Source organism: Hyla sarda, chromosome 7 (assembly GCF_029499605.1).
Source record: "Hyla sarda isolate aHylSar1 chromosome 7, aHylSar1.hap1, whole genome shotgun sequence".
NCBI lineage: Eukaryota > Metazoa > Chordata > Amphibia > Anura > Hylidae > Hyla > Hyla sarda.
The window spans coordinates 109,590,667-109,613,300 of NC_079195.1; the positions used below are offsets into that span (position 1 = coordinate 109,590,667).

Here is a 22,634-nt window from a genome sequence, read left to right on the forward strand (position 1 = left end):
AGGTGCAGGTTTCTTCACACACAACAAAACAGCAGTGGCTGTGCAGGAACCATGTGACCCTCATTTCAGCTCAGCCCCGCCTCCTCCACAGCATCACCAAAAGTCCCTCAGCAACCATCTCTCCTATCCTCTTGGGGACGCAGGGCATACAAGTACTCCCTGCATCCTGAGTCCTTAAAGACGCAGTGTGTGTAAATGTCTGAACTATTAAAATAATGAAATTTTTTATATTCATTAAAAAAAATAAGTCCAAAATTGTGCATTTTTAGTCAATTCATATACCATAAAAATATAAATATAAAGTGATCAAAAAGTCCCATCAAAACAAAAATGTACTGATAAAAACTACAGATGATGGCACAAAAAATGTGGTGCATGCAGTTGTAATTTTTTTAAAGTATTAAAATAAAATAAAACCCATATAAATTAGGTGTCCTTGTAACCATATGGATCTGCAGAATAAAGATAAGGTGTCATTTTTACCAAAAAGTGCACTGCGTAGGAATGGGAGCCCCCAAAAGTTACAAAATGGAATTTTTTTTATTTCACCCCACAAAAAATTATTATTTTGTTTCGCCGCAGATTATATTATAAAATAAGTGATGTCATTACAAAGTACAATTGGTGATGCAAAAAACAAGACCTTATATGTGTCTGTGGGTGCAAAATTGGACGTTTAATGATTTTTAGAAGGGAAGGAGTAAAAAACGAAAATGCAAAAACGAAAATTTGCTGAGTCCTTAAAGGGGTACTCCACCCCTAGACATCTTATCCCCCTATCTAAAGGAAAGGGGATAAGATGTATGATTGCAGGGGTCCTGTTGCTGTGGACCCCCGGGATCTCGTCTGCAGCACCCTGCTGTCATTACTTCACAGAGAAAACTCACTCTGCGTAATGCAGTAGAAAAATAGAAATATAGGAACAAAGGGGGCGCTATCTAAGTGCTGTAACTGGGATATTGTATACTGGTTTGAATATAAAGAACAAAATAAAAATAAAAAAAATATGTTTTTTGGTGATGTGTACACACTCACCTTTTCATGTTGTGCTATAGCAGTCACAACACTGATGATGGCGTATTGAGTGTAGGATTCACTCTAAGTCTTCCTCGTGGCAGCAGTGCATCGATCCCGAATGTCCATGGTGTTGGTCTGGTAGGAATTTGCGCTGATGCTGGAGTAACTCTGCAAAGTGCTTGTCCAGCAAGTAAAAGGTGATGCACAGGAGGCGCCTCAGAGGGTTTGATTATTTCTGGGTCGTCAGAATGAAGGTGCAGGAAGTGTACAGTAATAGCAATTCTTCTTTATTACATAAAAGTGACAATGCGTTTCGCAAGGGGTCCCTTGCTTCATCAGGTCATCCTGGACCGGGACCCAGAAATAACCAAGCCTTCTGAGGCGCCTCCTGAGCATCACCTTTTAGTTGCTGGACAAGCACTTCACAGAGTTACTCCAGCATCAGCACTCTGTGCGTAATGACCGGCGATACAGGGGCCAGAGCATCGTGATGTCTTGCTCTGTGCAGTAATGACAGCAGGGCGCTGCAGCCGAGATCCCAGGGGTCCCCAGTGGCAGGACCCCCGCGATCAGACATCTTATCCCCTATCCTTTGGATAGGGGATAAGATGTCTAGGGGCGGAGTACCCCTTTAAGGTGAAAATGGGCTGAGTCCCTAAGGGGCTATCCTGCATGACTCAGCTCGGCCCCCCAACATGTAACGGGTCACATGATGGTAACGTTATCAGCATCTAGTCGGCGGTTGGGGGAGGAGGTGGAGAGAGAGGAAAGCTTAGGGCTCGTTTACACGGCCATCTGCCCCCGTAAATTCATGCCCGATCTGCAATCCGTTTTATAATTTTTCAAACGGGTTGCAAACGGCTGTAAAATAATTCCATTGATGTCAATGCGTTTTAGTTTTTTTTTACAATCCTTTATTACCTGTTTGCTTCCTGTTCCGTTTTTTTGGATGGGGGAAAAGATGTTGCATGCAGTATTTTTTCTCCCATCAAAAATAACAGAATAGAAATGGATAATAAAAATGTTACATTAAAGTCTATGGCAAACGGATGGGTTTGTACAAAAAGTTTGTACAAATGTACAGGGCCCTGGAAGGTAATGTAAGGGCCACATGGGATGAGCCCCCCCTGGACATTTATTAGTATTGGTCATGTTCTGTTTTGTTATGGTAAGTAAATGGTTAATAGAGCAATGCTTATGGTGGTGTTTTAGATTCTCTTACAGGGCCGGCTGTTGCTGGGCAGGTTAGAGTCCGCTGCTGATTGGTTTGTTATGGTAGCGGTGGGAAATTGGAATGTTTATAAGAAGAGGTCAGCTGGAGTTCTGGTCAGTCAGAAGAGAACCTACAATCAAGAAACAGCTGCCCCCCCTCCCCCCCCTTTTTATGTCACGGTCGTTGAGGGTGTCACCTATGGTGGACATTAATGGTTTTTGAAGTGGGTGTTGCCCCGTTATTGCTGGGCGGACAGGTAGTTATCTCTGTGAAGTTATGGTGAGATTGTCATCTCGGTTTACAATGGTCATATTTATTTAATTATTTATTTGGTTTAATTTATGGTTATATTTATTGAATATTTATTAATTATTTATTAAATATTATTCCCTCAATAAAACGGCCGTGGCCTTAAATTGGAGATTTTCCTATCCTTGGTGAAGGAAAATATAGATTTTATTAAAGACAAAACGCGAGTATTATGCTTTTCAAACCTCTTTTACTTACTCAGCAGCAAAAGAAAAATACATATACAAGATGATATGTATGAGAAAAAACTTTAAACATAAGGTATAGTGCATACAAACATGCTACCTTTCATATTAACCAATAGTAATGTAGGACACCTCATAAAGGTGACAGTTAGTATATCATCCTCCTCTTCTTTTCTGTGAAGGCAGTATAATTATAACAGAGAAAATAGTTCAATAAGATAACCGGAGTCTGTGGGAAGAACATTCTTAACAAAGGGAGGCTTGTCAGACTCGAACAGTAGACCATGTAGAATCATTTCTTGAAGGTGGACCTTGCAGAAGGAATTCTTTAACAACGAAGAAACTTCATCAGATGTGAGAAGTGGTGTTTGTAAAATTTCATTCTAAACAGCTGTAAGATAAATAGAAACATTATAGGGATGGGAAATAAGGGAGGGATAATACTCGCGTTTTGTCTTTAATAAAATCTATATTTTCCTTCACCAAGGATAGGAAAATCTCCAATTTTATAACAAGACAAAACGCTCCTATTATGCTAGTTTAAAGCTAGATGAATAAATGTACGTTTAAGGTAAACAAGTATAAAATTATAATAAAACCATAGAAACATGAGAATCAGGCTTAAAATAGAATGTTTTAAATGTGGAATCTGAAGACCAATTCGCGGCTTTGATTATATCTGAGAGAGAAGCACCAGATTGAAACATTTTTGTGGATGTTGCACCTCTAGTGGAATGGGCAGTGAACGTGGAAGTATCTATACCTGCCATGGACATGGTATGTTTAACCCAACGAGCTAGGGTAGTGGAAGAAACAGCTTTGTGAGGTTTCCAGTAAGATATCAATAACTGCGAGGAAGAAACCGAACGTAAAGATTCCGTCTTAGATTCGTAGGAACTTAAACAACGAACTACACAGAGTTTAGGATGATGAGGAAAAGACGGATAAAATATTGAATGTAAATTGGTTTTGGTACGACGATAAACCGTAAATATAACTCCGCTTGGAGAATATTGTCTTCTCGAGACGTCAAGTGCTCTAACATCGGAAATGCGTTTAATAGAAATAAGACACAAAAGAACTGTAAGTTTAAAGGAGAGTAGTTTAAGGGATAAGAGATCATTGTCGTCCCAAGAAGTAAAGAGATTTAATAAAATATTAACATCCCAAGTAGAATCATATCTTGGTAAGGGTGGGCGATGGAAACGGATGCCTTTTAAAAGTTTGCAAACGAGAGGGTGTTTACCAACTGGGATAGAGTCAATGAGAGAATGTCGAGCAGAAATGGCGGATCTATACACATTTATGGTTCTGTAGGCTTTACCAGAGTCAAAGGAAGCAGAAAGGAAATTTAAGATGTTGGAAATAGATGTTTGTAAGGGATCCAAGTCCCATTGAGAGCACCAATGAATCCAAATTTTCCAGGCTGATCTGTAAGCAGATCTGGTGCCTGGAGCCCAGGCGTCCGATAAGAGTTCTCTAGTTGTGAGAGAAAGTGGAGAGATCGGTCTGGAATGCCTGAGATTAGACACGCAATTAGAACTAGTTGTTCCGAGAGAATTAGAGGATGAGAGTTGCCAAGAGGATCCAATAGGAGATCCGGAAATGATGGAAGAATTCGAGGGTAATCTATTAATAGTGGAAGAAGTTGAGGGAACCAAGATTGTGTTGGCCACCAAGGTAGAATCGTGACCATAGTAGATTTCCGAATCGAGACTTGTAGTAGAAGTCTTGGTATTAGATTGAACGGAGGAAAGGCATAGAGAATTTCTGGAGGCCAAAATTGTAGGAATGCGTCCGAACCTAGGGCATCCGGATCTGGCCTCCAACTGAAAAATTTAGGAATTTGACGGTTCAGTCGAGAAGCGAACATGTCTAATTGTAGGGGGCCCCATAATTGATTGATTGTTCGGAATATGGAAAGATGAAGTTTCCAGTCGCTGAAATCCGTGAGGAAGCGGGAGTTTCAATCCGCTATGGAGTTGGAAACTCCCGGAAGGTACTCCGCTTTCAAGATGATATGTCTGTCTAGACAAAAATGCCAAAAATCTTTGGCAATATCGGCAAGGCACTTGGAATTCGTTCCGCCCAGATGATTGATATATTGGACAGCGGAAATATTGTCCATGCGAAGTAATGCACAGCAGTGAGATGAATTCTTGACAAAACTCTTTAGAGCGAAGGACCCAGCTAAAAGCTCTAAGCAGTTGATATGTAATTGGGATTCAGAAGGAGACCATTTCCTTCCAGTAGAGAGGGAGCCGCAGCGCACTCTCCAACCAGAAAGACTTGCGTCTGATTCTATTATGATATCCGGGTTTGGATGGAAGATGGTTTTTCCATTCCAAATTTGGATATGGGAGAGATGCCAAAGAAGTTCTTCTTTGGCGTCTGGAGATAATCGGATCTCTTCCGAATATCCCAGACCTCCCCTCAGGTGTTGGATCTTCAAACGCTGAAGAGCTCGATAGTGAAGAGGGGCTGGAAAGATAGCTTGAATCGAAGCTGATAGAAGACCCACGATCCGAGCAATGGATCTCAGAGAGATAAGATCTGTCTGAAGAACTTGACGAATCTCTTTCCGAATCGTTTTCAATTTCTTGGGTGGTAAACTCAGAGTAGTTGACTGAGTGTTTATCAGGAAACCTAGAAACTCCAGTTCTTGAGACGGAGTTAAAATTGATTTTTTGAAATTTATCAGAAAGCCCAAGTTCGATAGGAGAGATAATGTCCAATCCCCTTGTGTGAGAAGGAGAGAAGGGGATTGTGCCATGATAAGAATATCGTCTAGGTAAATGATGAGGCGTACTCCTCGACTTCTTAATAGTGCTACAACTGGTTTCAGAAGTTTTGTGAAGCACCAGGGGGCCGAAGATAGGCCGAATGGAAGGCAAGTGAATTGCCATATCTGATCGTTCCAAGGGAATTGAAGAAATTTTTGGGATGAAGGATGAATTGGGACAGTTAGATAAGCATCCTTCAGATCGATTTTTATCAACCAATCGTCCTTTAGTAATAGGTCTCTTAGGAGGTGTATACCTTCCATTTTGAAATGTCTGTACACAACAAAGTTGTTGAGTAGTCGTAAATTGATTACAGGTCTGTGACCTCCGTCCTTTTTGTTCACTAAAAATAGGTTGCTGAGAAAACCTGAATGAGAATGTTGGACGGGTATAATAGCTGCCTTTGTAATAAGGTCTTTTACCTCTGTATCTATCAGCATTTGGTCTGATTTTGAGAATTGGATTGGATGAGGAAGGTTGTATTGTATGGGAGGTGATACAAAATCTATTTGGAAGCCTGAAACGGTATTCAGAATCCAGGAGTCTGATGTAATCATACTCCAGTTGTTCAAAAAATACATGATCCTTCTGCCCAATGGAATGTTGTGGAAAGAAAATGGGAGGCTTACCTGAAGAAGAGTTTGCTCTAGGAATCCCGCGTTGACCTCTAGGGCGCCAGGACCGTGCTCTGTAGGGGAAGAACGGGGAGGGATTCGGAGGTTGGACTGAGCAGGACTGTTGGGAGGGGGGTTGTTGTTGATAGGAGCCTCTCTGTTGCCTAGATGGTATGTATCGGCCGGAAAATCGTCTCCTGCCTTTTCCGGCCCTAGTAAAAACACGGTTGTTAACTTTTTTAAGGGAAGATTGTGCCTTTGTTATGGAGGAAAACATGCCTACATATTTTCCCATTTGTTGAATAAAATCCTCCCCAAATAATTTTCCCTCAGTGGGATTAGTGGGTTCATTAGATGCCATATTAGTTAATTGGGGGTCAATTTTTAAGAGGATCGCTCTTTTGCGTTCCGTAGTAATAGCTGCATTGGCGTTACCTAGAAAACAAACAGTACGTTGTGCCCAGCCCCGAAGGACTTCTGTGTTTATAGGTTTTGAAGAGGAAGCTGATTCCTCAACTAGATCCAGGATTTTTGAAAGAGGTCCTAGCAGATTTAGTAATTTATCTTGGCAGGATTTAAGGCTTCTGTCTAAACCCTTTCTTGGGTTTTTACCCGTTTTCATCAGGAATTTGTTTAAAACTGGATCCAGTTCTGGAGTTGTGGCAGAGCAATGGGGAAGGGTAGGGCGTGGACATTCCGCCCTCATTTTATTGCGGGTAGATCTATCAAGGGCTTTATTGATCCTGATAGATAAAAACTGTGCTATAATGGAATTAGGAAGCCATTCACTTGATCGAGGATGACGGATCAGTGAAGGGTCAAAGTATGCGGAGTCTTGCTCCGATATGGGATGTTCTTCCTGTATACCAGGGTCCTCAATTAACTCTCCACTTTCTTGTGAGAGATGTTCCATTTCATCATCAGAGGCATCATTATGAGATTCAGAAGATTCAGTAGAATCTGGTTCTACAAAGGAATTCGGCTTTTGTCGTTTGGCCGATTTCTGTGCCCTAATTATCTGATCTTCCTCACGGGCAGAGGGTATATTCTGTGTCTGAGGAACACAAGTCGTATGACCTGAACTAGGTCTGTCAATAATAATAGTATCTTGGCGAACTTTTTTATGATGTTTTTTAGAAGAAATGTCGCCGTCTGAAATGTGATGTCTCTTGGCTTTTGCTTTTTTATGTACATTAAAACCAGTAGCCATGTTAGAGACGGAAGTCTCAGGAGACCAATAAATATCTGAGGGGGTCTTAGGATTGGAAGTAGAAGGATGTGACAGTGCCATAGAAATGGACTTGGAAATACTGTCTTGTAATAAAATGACAGCAGATTGAACAGCTGAGTGAACAGAGCGAGCTACAGAACTGTCCACTAAAGATTGGATATTGTCATGACTGGAATTATCAATAGCTTGAGGGCAATTATCTCTGGGGAGAGCCCTAGATTCGTCTAATAATTCCATATTTATTAATAAATTATTAGTAAAGAATTGGTAATAATATTTAAGAATATAATAGTAGTGAATGGGGTATCTGAGAATTTTTTTTTTTTTGGTGTAACAGTACCCAAAACTGGCCACCAGATGGGGGCAGAAGAATTGGTAAGAAATATAGTGACTTAAAAACAACAAATTAGGTAATTTGTTACTAAATGGCTAATCTGGGACGTGAAGGGAGGCTGTGACAGGAGACTGTGACAGGAGGATGTTTACAGGCTGACAGGAACCGTCGACTGACAGATTCCCGCCCCCGGCAGGTGATGACCACTCTGCCGAGGTCACGCGAGAGCCGAGAACCAGGAAGTAAGATGGCGGCGGTGACGCAGTTAGAAGGAGAAGAAAGAAGATGTCGGGAGCAGAGTTCCGTAGAAGCGCACCGAGAACCAAGGTAACAGAGAGGATCGGAGGTGAAGGTAAGTATATACCATGCGGTAATTCAGTTTAGCAATAAAATAAAGGATATAACAGAGGATGGGCCGAAACCGTATAACAACACAGCGCTATAGTGTATATGAAGGCAACAGATGTATATCTAATAATAAGAAATAAACAATAAGACAGGATAAAGGATGATGGAGATATAGGAAAACTGGAAAATTATGGAAATATATATCAATGGAATATCAGGAAAAATTAAATTGGAAAATAAAATATGAAATAAAATAGGGAAAATAAGAAGAATAATAAATGTAAATAAATATACAATAAAGGAGTGGAATAAAATAGGTATTTACGTATAAATATACTATATTAATATAATAATATCAGGAGACAAAATTCACTCATCTATTATCTCTGCTGAGCAGCAAAAGAAGAGGAGGATGATATACTAACTGTCACCTTTATGAGGTGTCCTACATTACTATTGGTTAATATGAAAGGTAGCATGTTTGTATGCACTATACCTTATGTTTAAAGATTTTCTCATACATATCATCTTGTATATGTATTTTTCTTTTGCTGCTGAGTAAGTAAAAGAGGTTTGAAAAGCATAATAGGAGCGTTTTGTCTTGTTATAAAATTCCAGATTGTCTCATGTGTATCATTTATTTATTAGATTAGTTGTTTGGGAAGTGGGGGAGTCTCTTATCCCATGGGCGGGCCACTTTAGGTGCTCTTTAATAATTTCTACAGTTAGTGCTTTTGATATTGTGTGCATTCAGTTGAATGTTATTTGAATATTTTTATAACTGGTATACATTTTTTTTAAATGCAGATCACATACACTGATGCTTATTATCTTTTTATCATTAACCTTTTCATTTAAAACAATAAGAAATGTCCAACAAGTGGTATAAGCCATTAACAAATGGTAAACATATAGGGGAAGGTTTATCAAAACCTGTCCAGAGGAAAAGTTGCTGAGTTGCCCATAGCAACCAATCAGATAGCTGCTTTCATTTCCTAGAGGCCTTTTCAAAAATGAAGGAAGCAATCTAATTGGTTGCTATGGGCACCTGAGCAACTTTTCCTCTGGACAGGTTTTAATAAATCTCCCCCATAATAGACTGAACAAATATACATTGCAAGGGATGGAATGAAAAAGGTACAGGAAAATGGCAAATCAAAGCACATTGTTGAGGGAGCACAGCACACGCCCTCCATGTATCTCTGAGGGCAATCTGGGGATACACGAGTACAGCTCTTGTGTATGTGGTGCCGGGTGAGGCAATGGTGCTACAGGGTCTGGTGGTATTAACCCTTGGTATGTCATGACGCCAGGGTGTGGTTTGCTTAGTATAGAAGGCCCTGCCGACAACAGGCCCAAAAATGGCAGGGAATAAATGGAATGTCCACAGCAGGATTTATGAGAAAACTGGAACTTTTACTTAACTTCTTGAGCAAACAGTCTTTACACATATACAGTTTCTCCTGAGGTAACCAGGATGTAGGTTACTCACAGGCTTTGCTGGGATTAATAGTCTTGAGCTTTAAGCAGGCCACTGTGCTACTAATTATAGGATTTGAGTTGAATAGTTGTCACTGGAAATTTGTAGATAGAGCTTGGTAACTCATGGTTTTAGTGGCTGCTGGTTCTTTAGGCTTTGGCCTAGTTGAGATGAATTGAGATACATATCTCAGAGAATAGAAAAATGCACTCACCACACTCTTGAATAGGCTGCATGTAGCTGGTATCTTTATTGATGTCCAGGCTTGACACGATAAACAGCGCTTCCAACTAAGCAAGATACAGCAGCGATAACGGGGGTGCATGCAAGGGAGGATAACAGACAACAGACTGTTTTTCGTCTAAATGACGCTTCTTCCGTGACTGAGTTATGTGTATTGGATTTTATTATTTTTTTTTATGAATGTGAAGTCAGTCTTGATATCTGATTGGTATGTTTCCCTGTGTCGACCTTTGAGACTGAAGCAACACCACCTCTTGGGTTTCAGGAGTGCCTTCTTCTGCCGGAACTCTTGTTACTTCAGTCCCAGAGGGACCAGCTTGAAGGCTGGAGGGGATCCATGGGGATCGGTGAGGTCGGAGCTGGTCTTACAGGAGTTGCCACGGGAGACAGGCTTATAGCAGGTGAGGAGACCAGAGACGGCTGTGCTGGAGCTGGATAGGGCATTGCACAGAACACTGCAGGCTGATTGGGCGAGAACATCGGAATGTCCCTTCTCCTGGGACATATTCCCTCACGGGTCTAGAATCAATGGGAGCAGGAGTAGGAGGAGATCCCGGTAAATCCTCTCTGAGGCACAATTTGATCTGCTTCCGATGAACCATATGCGGCTCAAATAAAGTCTTCTGGACTTCGTAGATGTCTGAGTCTGGGTATGGCACAGCGGTTATAGTCTAAGTTTCTGTCTCCCAGATGGAATCTAACTTGTGTGTTCTGGGGAACTTCCTTAGCCAAACCCTGTCTCCCAGTTGTAACGGCTTAGCAGATGGGTGTCGGTTGTAGTCTCTCTGCTGACGCTCTTGGGCCTCGCCCATTTTCTTTCCAACAATCTCCTTAGCTTCCTGAATACTCCTTTGATGATCAGAGATCGAGTCTTGTGAGGCTTGTGGAGAATTGTTGAAGGGCGCTTGCAACCCAAATGCTTGGTCCTTGGAAAGTTGCCTATATCGTCCCATCATTAGGAAGAAGGTAGTGTACCCTGTGGAGCAATGGATGGTATTGTTGTATATCTCCAACAGTTCAGGCAACAGCCGGGGCCACTCTTCATGCTTAGATACTGACACTGCTCGCAGCATGTGTATGAAGACCTGGTTGATGCGTTCACACAATCCATTCCCCTGGGGGTGGTAGGCTGTAGTCCGGAATAGAACATCTGTGCAGCAGTCTTTGCTGTGAGGTCCTTGACAGGCACTACCACTACCCACTTGGAGTAGTGGTCTACAATAGTAAGGGCGTAGGTGTTTACAGACCGTGTAGAGGACAACTTCACATAATCCAAGGCGACCAGCTGGTTGGGCCTTTCAGTTTGGATGGGATGAAGGGGTGCTCTCGCATCCTTTTGGAGATTCTTGGTAACGTTGCAGACAGTACATTCACCGCACCACTTTTCAATGTCTCCTCGCATCATTATCCAATAGAACCTCTGTCTGATGGTGGCTTCGGTTTTGTGGATCCAAAAGTGTCCAAGATAAGCACTGATCAAGATAGGCATTTAGGACCATTGCAGCATCTCTTCTAGGAATCAGGATCTGATGAAGTTGCTCACCAGAGACTGGATCCAGCGAGTTCCTGTACAGGAGTCCTTTGTAGATAAACAGTCGGTTTCTTTGTCGCTACAACCTCTTCAGTTTGTAGTCACACTGAGACCGGCGTAGACGGGTTGGTACCTTCTTCAGGAGTAGGTAGTCCAACAGATCCCCCATGACTCAACTTTCATCCTGTAGAGTCTTCCATGTATAGAGGTCCTAAGGAACCTTTGTAGATCCAGGTTCACCGTCTTCCTGTGTAGTCATGAAATTCTGACTCATGAACCTCTGATAGAATGGGGGCATCTCCTCATCTTCCCACTCGTCCTCGACAGGTGGTTCGTCGCCAGGGGCCATACGGGATAGCACATCAGTGTTCACATTAGACTTGCCACTTTGGTATTTAATGTTGAAGACGTAGTTGGCCAGTCTGGAGGCCCAACGCTGCTCAATGGCTCCCAAGTTTGCTGTATTCAGATGTGCCAACGGGTTGTTGTCGGTGTACACAGCAAAAGGGGTGGCTGCTAGATAGTCCTTAAACTTTTCAGTCACTGCCCAGACCAAGGCAAGGAGCTCCAGCTAGAAGGAACTGTAGTTGGAGTCGTTCTTCTGCGCTCCTCGCAGATGTCTGCTGGCATAGGCTATCACCCCTTCTTTATCGTCTTGCACCTGGGATAGAACAGCTCCCAGGCCTTTGAAGCTGGCATCTGTGTACAACCTGAAGGGCTGGCCATAATCAGCGAATCCCAGGAAGCTCCTGATGTCCTTCCCGTGCATGGGGTAGGCCAGTCCTTGACAACACTCACTTTTTCTGGGTCAGGCTGGACGCCCTCTGCGCTGACCACATGGCCAAGATAATGGACCCGTGGCTTCAGTAGATGACACTTAGAGGGTTTGATCTTCAGTCCATGTTGGATTAGGACTTGAAACACCTCTTTCAAGTGGTCCAGATGCTCTTGATAAGTCTTGGAGTAGACAATGACATCATACAGATATAGTAACACACTTTGAAAGTTGAGATGTCCAAGGCATCGCTCCATTAGACGTTGAAAGGTGGAAGGGGCGTTGCAAAGCCCAAAGGGCATACTTTTGAATTCAAAAAGCCCCATCGGTGTCACAAACGCCGTCTTCTCAAAATCTTCTTCTGCCATCGGCACTTGTCAATATTCACTGGTCAAGTCTAGAGTAGAGAAGTAGACAGCCGATCCCAGGGCAGTCAGGGATTCTTCAATCCGAGGTAGAAGGTATTAAATAGTAAAGTTGAAGAATCAACTGTGAACCAGTCCTCAGGGTATATTGGATGTAAATAGAAAAAAGGGAGAAAAAGAGATGGAAAAAGGAGTGACCCTGATATAAATAAATATTTATTATATGTTCACAAATATATTAACAAATATATTAATTAATCACTGATAATCGCTGTCCCTGCAGGGCCCTAGCATGGGACATAGAAGTCAGCGACAATAAAAATTCTATTAAAAATTAATAAAATTACATTAATAAAAATGAGATAAAACTTGCATCTAAATGGGTGATGCAATATTGACTATTCCATACATCACCCATTTAGATGCAAGTTTTATCTCATTTTTATTAATGTAATTTTATTAATTTTTAATTGAATTTTTATTTTTATTGTCGCTGACTTCTATGTCCCATGCTAGGGCCCTGCAGGGACAGCGATTATCAGTGATTAATTAATATATTTGTTAATATATTTGTGAACATATAATAAATATTTATTTATATCAGGATCACTCCTTTTTCCATCTCTTTTTCTCCCTTTTTTCTATTTACATCCAATATACCCTGAGGACTGGTTCACAGTTGATTCTTCAACTTTACTATTTAATACTTGTTAGACCTTTGGGTGAAGGTAACACCAGTTCACCTCGGGTATATCTATTAATGCTAAGTGAGCTACACCGATTCTAACCTTTTTTAATTTACATCACCCTCGAGGTAGAAGGTAGGCATCTTTTTGGGTGATGTTATTTAGCGTCCGGTAATCCATGCAGAAGCGGATGGTCCCATCTTTTTTCTTGACGAGGACCAAGGGTGCGGCCCAAGGACTTTGGCTCTCCCGGATGACGTCAGCCTCCTTCATCTCGGTCAGAATTTTTTTTGGTACATACCAGGGGCCACTGGGCGATGCCTTTCCTTGATTGGAGGACTATCCCCTGTTAGGATCCGATGTTGGATCATTGTGGTCCGGCCAAAATCGGTGGGGTGCTTGCTGAAGGCCTCCTTAAATATTGTTTGTCCACTTGGATGACTCCGCCAACCTGATCACTGGGGTATTCTCATCCCCTATCTGCAGCTGGGTCCACCATGATTCTGGATAGCTGTTGCCGGCTCCGTGGGTAGTCTGGGCAGTCAGCTGTCGAGCTACTTGCAGCTTAGTCAGTACATCCTTGGGCCCAAGATGGTATAGCTGAGCGACAGGACTATACTTCGGTAGCTTGGTGGTGACATCGGACAAGTTGACTACTCGAACCGGGGCACAGTAACAAGGCTCCTCGCTGCATGGACCAAGGGGTAGTCTTCCAGCTGAATCGGTTCCAGCAAGGCCTGAAAATCCTAGTTCTTCACCCCTGGTCGGGCACGGCACCAGATAATTGTCTCCGTCTGCGGCTGGAGGGTCACAGACCATATAACCTGAATCGGCAGATCTCCCCTTGGCAGTTGACTAATTTCTGTTCAGCTTGCAGAGTCTTCAGATGGTGTTGCGCAGCTCGCCGGCCTGAGGGTGACATGTGAGGGAGAGATGCATGCAAGGACCCTACGATCTCCTCAAAACAATGCCTCATAATGTTCATTCCTAAGATGAACTCTGCTTCCCCTTTATCAATTACATTTGTTATAATGACATTGTGTCCTCGGAGGACATACTCTCCCACTTGAATGGTGGGCTCCCAGTACCCATGCCTGCATTCTGGTTTCCCGTTCCCTGCCATCACTTTATAGTCCACATCATCTGGTTCACACATTAACTCAGGCCCCCAATATCTATAAAAAACATCTTTAGGAATAGTGGATACCTTGGAACCCGTATCAATGAGGGCGTCTAACTGCACCCCTTCCACAATAAACCTTCACGTAAGGGCATGGGGCGACGTACAGAGAAATTCCTGACTTGGTGCATGTTGCATCTGGACCTAGTGATGATGCTCCTGAGGGGCGGTCCTCGACCTCAGGGGATTCCCGTTTAAAGCTGAACACTGGCTTTTCCAATGCCCTGCTTTATTGCAATGATTGCAGAAAGGTCTCTGAGTCCCTGGTGGCCTAACAGGGGGGTAATGAGGTGGATTGGCAGGACAGGGAGCAGGTTTTCTGGGCAGAAGTGTCTCTTGACTAGGTGGACTAGACCTGCTCGCTAGTTCTTTAACGGCCTTAGTTAACTGATCAATGTCCTGTCGTACACTCTGTAAGTCCGAGGCCGCAGGGCTTGTAATGGTGCAAGAGCAGGCGGTGATGGTTGTACTGGCCTGGCAGAGGCTCCTACCATTTCAGTGGAAGGGGCACTAACTTCTTCTGCCTCTGACCCTGACTGAATGACTTTTATGGCCAATCTCTTAAAGGCAGGGAAAGACATGTCAGGGTTCTGCACCGCCAGCATTCTAAGTTGGGCCTTGTCCCATTTATTTTGTGCCCCGTCTATGAATCTGTCCATGAGCACCTTGTTACCTTGCTCGGGCGTAATGCCATCTAACCTCTGTACAGTTTCCAACACATTTTGCATTGCTACAACATAGGCCCGAAGGGTCTCACCTGTTCTCTGCCATCTTTCGTACAGGCGTAGATGTACCTCAAATGGTAAAGAATTCCGCAGCACTCAGGAATTAATGCAGATAAAATCCTTACTTTATTGCCGCAACTGAATGGACAATTCACAGGCAGCTGTGCCTGTGAATTGTCCATTCAGTTGCGGCAATAAAGTAAGGATTTTATCTGCATTAATTCCTGAGTGCTTCTTTACCATTGGTTTCTACATAACTACAGTCTGCATCTGTCTGCATCGGGATCGCAGAGGGGGTAAGCGGATTACCACACGCTGTGAATTCCTCCTGAACTTTTTGTCGGTGGTGCCCGTCCATACTCTTTCTTCTCTGATTACACGTAGATGTACCTCAGATGGGTAGTGAGACTCGAACACCTGGTATAGTCCCTCAAAAACCTGCTCCACTGTGGCCTTGTCGGAGGCTGATCCCTGTAGCTGTCCCATAAGTAACTGCACCTGCTGGTTAGGGGGAAAAGAATAAAAAACAAGGAGGCTCTGTATCTTCTCCTTGAAGTCTCGCAGAGTGAAAGGATCCCCATTATAGGTAGGGAGTACGGGATTCCCCAGGAAGAGAGGTGCGGCTACAGGAGCTCCCAGGCTGTAACGTTGAACTGGAGATGAAGAGGGCAACATTCTCCTTGCAGACTTTAGTGACCCTTCTGGGGGGGGTCACCGGAGCACCTCCATTCTTTGGAACAGGTGGTGGTGGTGCAGTAGGCGCTGAAGACTTGTAGACTTGATCGGGTATGCTGGCCCTTTAAGAGAAGCTTGAATGCGCTGACTTGAAACTTGAGTGCGCTGACTTGAAACTAGAGTAAGCTGACTTGAAGCTTGAGTGCACTGACTTGAAGCTTGAGTGCGCTGTCGCTGCTGAGCAATTAGGGTACGCTGGCCCTTTAAGATGGACCGAGGCGTGCTGCGGCAATCAGTGCCACCTGCTTTTGAGGTTTCTGACGATCGCTGTGCTGTCCGGACCCTTGTCTCGATGTCTGCAGAGTCTCTGCAGCAAAGGTGCACTATAGTGATGCGAGTGCAGCAGCTGGAGCTTTTGAATTTTGCTGCGCCCGGAGGACTTCCGGTTTGGTCCGGGCAAGAAATCCTTCCCCTCTGCAACACAGGGGGAACTTTTCGTTCCTTCCGGCCGGCACTGGAGGCGTGACTGCAGAGGATCAGCAGGGAGGAGCTGCAGCTTTTCGTGCATTCGGGAAAGCCCGGCACTAACTTTAACCCCTTCAGGTATGACAGCAAACACACAGAATTCTTCACCTCCCCCCTTACTTTTTCTTGCTCCTCGGTTAAGCACAATTTCAGCAATAAAGTCCCGTACACTTCTGGGCGCTATTTCGTTCCCAACTTGCTATAATCCCGGAAAGTTTTGTATGCACAGTTCTGAATAGGGGGAGGACTATGGCTCTTACAATAACGTTATACACCTGTTTCTCGTTGCGGGTGGTCACGGTAGCAAAGTTATTAAAGGCACACACCCGTATCCTGTTCGTAGGACGCCAAAAGAGTTGTGGTGCCGGCTGAGGCAATGGTGCTACAGGGTCTGGTGGTATTAATCCTTGGTTTGTCGTGATGCCAGTCTGCTTAGTATAGAAGGCCCTGCCGCCAACCGGCCCAAAAATGGCAGGGAATAAATGGAATGCCCACAGCAGGATTTATGAGATAACTGGAACTTAACTTCTTGAGCAAACAGTCTTTACAAATATACAGTTTCTCCTCAGGTAACCAGGATGCAGGTTCCTCACAGGCTTTGCTGGGACTAATAGTCTTGAGCTTTAAGAAGGCCACTGTGCTACTAATTATAGGATTTGTAGAGAGAGCTTGGTAACTCATGGTTTTAGTGGCTGCTGATTCTTTAGGCTTTGGCCTAGTTGAGATGAATTGAGATATGCTGATTGTGCTTGCTTTGGATCTGGGAGATAAGAGAGCGAATTTACAGACTACAGCCCCTTATATACTAAGGTGACTGGACTAATCCCATTGGTTGTCAAGCCAGGAGGTCCTGAACCCAGAGAACTCTGGATCCATCACATGACAGTATCACATGACCCCGGAAGGTCTTATACATTATACTATACAACCTTGTACATAATTGTATACATATTGACCAATATACATTATATCTTTAATGCATTATACGAGGCGAGTAAAGGGTAAACCCTGAAGAAGAGCCCTGTGGAATGGAGGGACTCTAACTGAGGGGACTTAAGACAGGGACAGGACAAGGTCCTGTACCGGGACACCATATGTATCTCTGACTTTCCCATAGAGAGATCACGTGGGGGTCACCACTCGATCAGACACTTAGGACGGCATTTATCATGGTAGGTGTCTGTTCAGCATTTTTCTACACTTTTTTTTTTTTTGTGTGCTGGTAATGTGTAGGAGCCCCAAATGTATTAAATGGTCGCAGAGCATTTGATACCTTTTGTGCAGGTCACATTTTCTGAAATTTCTCTCTTCACATACACCAAAAAGCTAAGCTAAGTCTGGGCTGGTGTAGTTTTAGAGACTTTTCAGTGGCTTTGCACCTTTTTTGCACCTTTCCACAAAAAGGTGTGTTACGCCGAGTGCTCCTGGTCCCTGCTCCTCCCCAGAGCGCTCACAGCGTTCTCCTCTCTGCAGCGCCCCGGTCAGACCCGCTGACCGGGAGCGCTGCACTGACATTCACGATGGGGATGCGATTCGCATAGCGGGACACGCCCCCTCGCGAATCGCATCCCAAGCCACTTACCCGTCCTGGTCCCCGGCTGTCATGTTCTGGCGCGCGCGGCTCCGCTCTCTAGGGCGCGCGCGCGCCAGCTCTCTAAGATTTAAAGGACCAGTGCACCAGTGATTGGTGCCTGGCCCAATCAGTCTAATTAGGTTCCACCTGCTCCCTGTCCATATAACCTCACTTCCCCTTTCCTTCCTTGCCGGATCTTGTTGCCTTGTGCCAGAGAAAGCCTTTAGTGTTGTCCAAAGCCTGTGTTTCCAGACCTTCTGCTATTGTTATTGACTACGAACCTTGCCGCCTGCCCCGACCTTCTGCTACGTCTGACCTTGCCTCTGCCTAGTCCTTCTGTCCCACGCCTTCTCAGCAGTCAGCGAGGTTGAGCTGTTGCCGGTGGATAAGACCTGGTTGCTACTGCCGCAGCAAGACCATCCCGCTTTGCGGCGGGCTCTGGTGAAAACCAGTAGCAACCTAGAACCAGTCCACCGACACGGTCCACGCCAATCCCTCGCTGACACAGAGGATCCACATCCAGCTAGCCGAATCCTAACAAGGTGCAGTTCATAAAACCCTTCTGTGGTGTCCCGGTACCATATTACATACCGTAGCTAGTGTAGAGGTCCCCAAAGTCAGAGTAACTACCCTCAGGTAGGGTCCCTCTGGTGGGACAGCCCCTAGTCGGCTTCCCTCAGTTCTAATTCTCTAATGTTAATACATGTATATATTTAATAATAGTATTTATCTAGGATAATGTATAGTACTTACCTTGTTTAGCGTCGCAGGACCTTCGGTCATGTGACCATGTTGGAGGACCTTTGGAGGTCCTTGGGTCACGTGTTGCCCACAATACTTTGTAATGGTGATTGACACAAGTATGGAACAATTAGCACTAGTCCAGCCCCTGCCCATATAAGGGAGCTGTAGCCAATTATCGCTCTCTTGGGTTGCTGCTCTCATGGAGCTAGCAGCATGGATCTGCGCAACTTGCAAAGACACGCTATGCCTGAAAAACCTACAGGCCTTAGCAGAACTAAAACCATGAGTTCTAAACTACCCCGCTAAAGCTAGCGTGACTACTGGACCACAACTAATCCCCTAAATCCAGTAGAACAGCGCATAATACCTTAAAGACTCTAAATTGATAAAGAAAGCAGTTGTATGCATAGAGACTGTTCCGTTTATTAAGCTAGCAGAAAATCTTCAGTAAAAGTTATACCTGTTTCAGCAATCTCTCCGGTTGTGAACATTTCATTATTATTTACCTCCCTATCACTCTTGGGAAGGGTGGCGGTAGGACAAGCATTACTGAGGAGCCCTGACCCTGGCGTCACAAATAGCAAGGGTTAACAAGCACCCTTTAATAACCGCACAGCTACACTCCCCATACCCTACACCCCCCAGACTATCACACTTCCATATCATGTGTCTTTGAAAATCAGAGAATTGCAACTCAAAATCAGCAGAAATATGTAAACCAAAAGGCACAAAAAAGGCGCAAATAAACCCTGCTTGTGCCTTTTTTGCGCCTTTTCTAGACACACACAAAAAAAAAACAGTCTAAAGACAATGATAAATGTTGGCCTTATTATGTAAAGGAAATTTTCCTACATGGGACTACCCCTTTAAAACTGAGATCTAGGCCTACAAACAAACATTTTAAATTAATTATTTACACCTAAAACAAGAAATGCTAGATGCTTATCAATCTTACATGTAGTTTATCAACTAGAATTATTTTAGATTACCTGTGCACACAAAAATATTGTGGTCTGGAAATCAGATTAAAAAAAGGCTGCCAGGTAACTGATCCAAGAATTGTGTAATAAGAGAAACATCAAATTTCTTTGGAAAAATGAATTTCTCAATGTTTTGTTTTTTTAGGCTAAGAGCCCACTTTGTGTTTTTTTTCTGGCTCTTTTGACCTGTAGAAAACACCACAAAAAAACTGCCCTGTTACTTTGCACTCCCAAGATGCAGTTTTTGTGGCTTTTTTATTCCTCTAAAAAAAATAGTGGATTTTAGTCTACAGATAGGGCTACAGATAACACTACTTCACCACTGCCTGCTATCCACTGACTACTGCTACCATTAGTCCTTTCTGTGCACAATCGGGCATCATTTTTGGAACGCTTGGAAAAAACATTTCATCTTTTGATACCTTAGTGTGCATTTAAAATCCGACAGGCATGTGTCAACAACCAGGGATACTTTAGCCACTCTCCAATGTAGCATCAGAGAGAGTGTTCAGCGCGGCAGGCAACATCGTCATTCTTGAGTGAACAAGATTGGAAAATGGAAAAACTCAAGTTTGTTAAAATGAATCAGGCATAAATCAGTGAGGAATTTAAAACCCCTATGCCGGATGCACTGATTAGACAGTACTACTGTACCACCACCCCTGCTGTTCTTTGGCTATTTCAACTTCCACCAGCCCACCACTGCCTGTTGTACTCTGGCCACTACAACTTCCACCAGTCCACTACTGCCTGCTGTATGCTGGATACTATAGCTTCCAACAATCCTCTGCTGTATGCTGAATACTACAACTCCCACCAGTCCACCATTGCATGCTGTATGCTGGATACTACACTCCCACTAGTTCACCACTGCCGGTTGTATTCTGGCTATAACTACCACCTGTACACCATAACCCTTGCTGCTACTACCGGCCAGGCCAACACATACACAACCCATGATTTACAAAAAGGGAATACATTTTTTGTGTTTTCATGCAAAAGCTATTTCTTCTTCACTATTTTGGGACAACAATCCTGTTGCTACTCCCAAAATTTCTGCATATGCATTAATGTTATTTTATTCTAGGAATATATCTTACCCTATTTTGAAGCTCTATTGGTGTCCCGGTACCGTATTACATACCGTATCTAGTGTAGAGGTCCCCAAAGTCAGAGTAACTACGCTCAGGTAGGGTTCCTCAGGTGGGATAGCCCCTAGTCACCTCTCCTTAAGTCTAATTCTTTAATGTTGATAAATGTATATATTTAATAATAATATATATATCTAATGTAATGTATAGTACTTACCTTGTTTAGCGTCGCAGGACCTTCGGTCATGTGACCATGTTAATCTCCTCTATGGTATGTTGGAGGACCTTTGGAGGTCCTTGGGTCACTAGTCAGACCACACATAGAATACTGTGTACAGTACTGGGTACCAGTGTACAAGAAAGATACAGTGGAGCTGGAGAGTGTTCAAAGATGGGCATCCAGGGTAATACGGGGAATGGGAAGACTACAGTACCCAGAAAGATTATCAGAATTAGGGTTATTTAGTTTAGAAAAAAGAAGGCTTAGGGGAGACCTAATAACTATGTATAAATATCTTTCCCATGATCTATTTATACCCAGGACTGTATCTATAACAATGGGGCATCCTCTTCCTTTAGAGGAAAAAGGTTTCTACACCAGCACAGATGGGGGTTCTTTACTGTAAGAGTAGTGAGACTGTAGAATTCTCTCCCGGAGGAGGTGGTAATGGGGAACTCTGTAAAAGAATTTAAAAAGGGGTCTGGATGCATTTTTGGAGAGTAAGAACATTGCTGGTTATGTATATTAGAATTATAGGGACAGAACATTGATCCAGGGATTTATTCTGACTGCCATATTTGGAGTCGGGAAGGAATTTTTTTACCTCTAGTATGAGTTTTTTTTTGCCTTCCTCTGGATTAACTCAGTAGGGACTCATTAGGGATATAGGTTGAACATGATGGACTCTGGTCTTTTTCCAACCTTATTCCCACAATCCTTTGTAATGGTGATTGACACAAGTATGGACCAATTAGCACTAGTCCAGCCTCTGCCCATATAAGGGAGCTGTAGCCAATTATCGCTCTCTTGGGTTGCTGCTCTCGTGGATGCCGGAATAGCAGGACGGATCTGCGCAACTTGCAAAGACACGCTAGGCCTGAAAAACCTAGAGGCCTCAGCTGACCTAAAACCGTGAGTTCTAAACTACCCCGCTAAAGCTAGCGTGACTACTGGACCGCAACTAATCCCCTAAATCCAGTGGAACAGCGCATAATACCTTAAAGACTCTAAATTGCTAAAGTCCCAACCTTTGTCAATCTCCAAAGAAAGCAATTGTATGCATAGAGACTGTTCCGTTATTAAAGCTTGCAGAAAATCTTCAGTAAAAGTTATACCTGTTTCAGCAAACTCTCCGGTTGTGGACATTCTATTATTATCTACCTCCCTATCACTCTTGGGAAGGGTTGCGGTAGGACAAGCATTACTGAGGGGCGCTCACCATGGCGTCATGAATAGCAAGGGTTAATAACCGCACAGCTACACTCCCCGTACCCTACACCCCTCAGGCTATCACATAGCTTTTTGACGTCACGAACAGGATACGGGTGTGTGCCTCCAGCTGTTGCCACCAAGTAAAGTGTACACCCCCTGTATAAAAGACTGTACCTATGTGTTATGAAGCACCATATAAGTGTAAGGAAGTTTGCGTATGGTGCCGCGTGCAGAGAGCACACGCGAAAACAAAAATTTTATTGCTGCGGAAATGTGTAAAGTGAGAAGTGAATGTATGCTACGATCCTCTGGTCCGGTCAGCAATGCAAGAGTTAACCCGCTCCCGGAAAAGTGCGTGAAGAAAGCCCGCGCTGCGCCATGACCAAGTGAGCGTATCGCAGCCGAAAGGGAACTTAAATTCACAGTTGTTGTTTCCAGGGGGGAAGGAAGTCGGGGCTGCACCGATGACGTCCTTCCGGCGAAGCCCACTATAAAGGGAACCCTGCACAGCGACCTCTTCAGTCTGCACAAAGGAGAGCGGAAGGTACAGATATGGCGGAGAGCAGCGTTCCACGTGGCATGCGCCCCAAGATGG

At 43.8% G+C, this 22,634-nt stretch overlaps 1 protein-coding gene across 1 annotated transcript; it reads right to left on the reverse strand.

Annotated features, from left to right (window-relative positions):
* Positions 1-2,718: 2,718 nt before the first annotated feature.
* On the reverse strand, positions 2,719-7,589 carry LOC130282308 (uncharacterized). Its single transcript, XM_056530411.1, has 2 exons — positions 6,137-7,589; positions 2,719-3,115 (listed from the first exon to the last, which is right to left on the reverse strand). The coding sequence occupies exons 1-2, from the start codon at positions 7,587-7,589 to the stop codon at positions 3,108-3,110; spliced, it is 1,461 nt and encodes a 486-aa protein (XP_056386386.1). The 3' UTR covers positions 2,719-3,107.
* Positions 7,590-22,634: the final 15,045 nt, after the last annotated feature.

Coding starts and splice junctions, on each gene's coding strand:
- LOC130282308 (XM_056530411.1), bottom strand. CDS start 7,589: ATGGAATTATTAGACGAATCTAGGGCTCTCCCCAGAGATAATTGCCCT.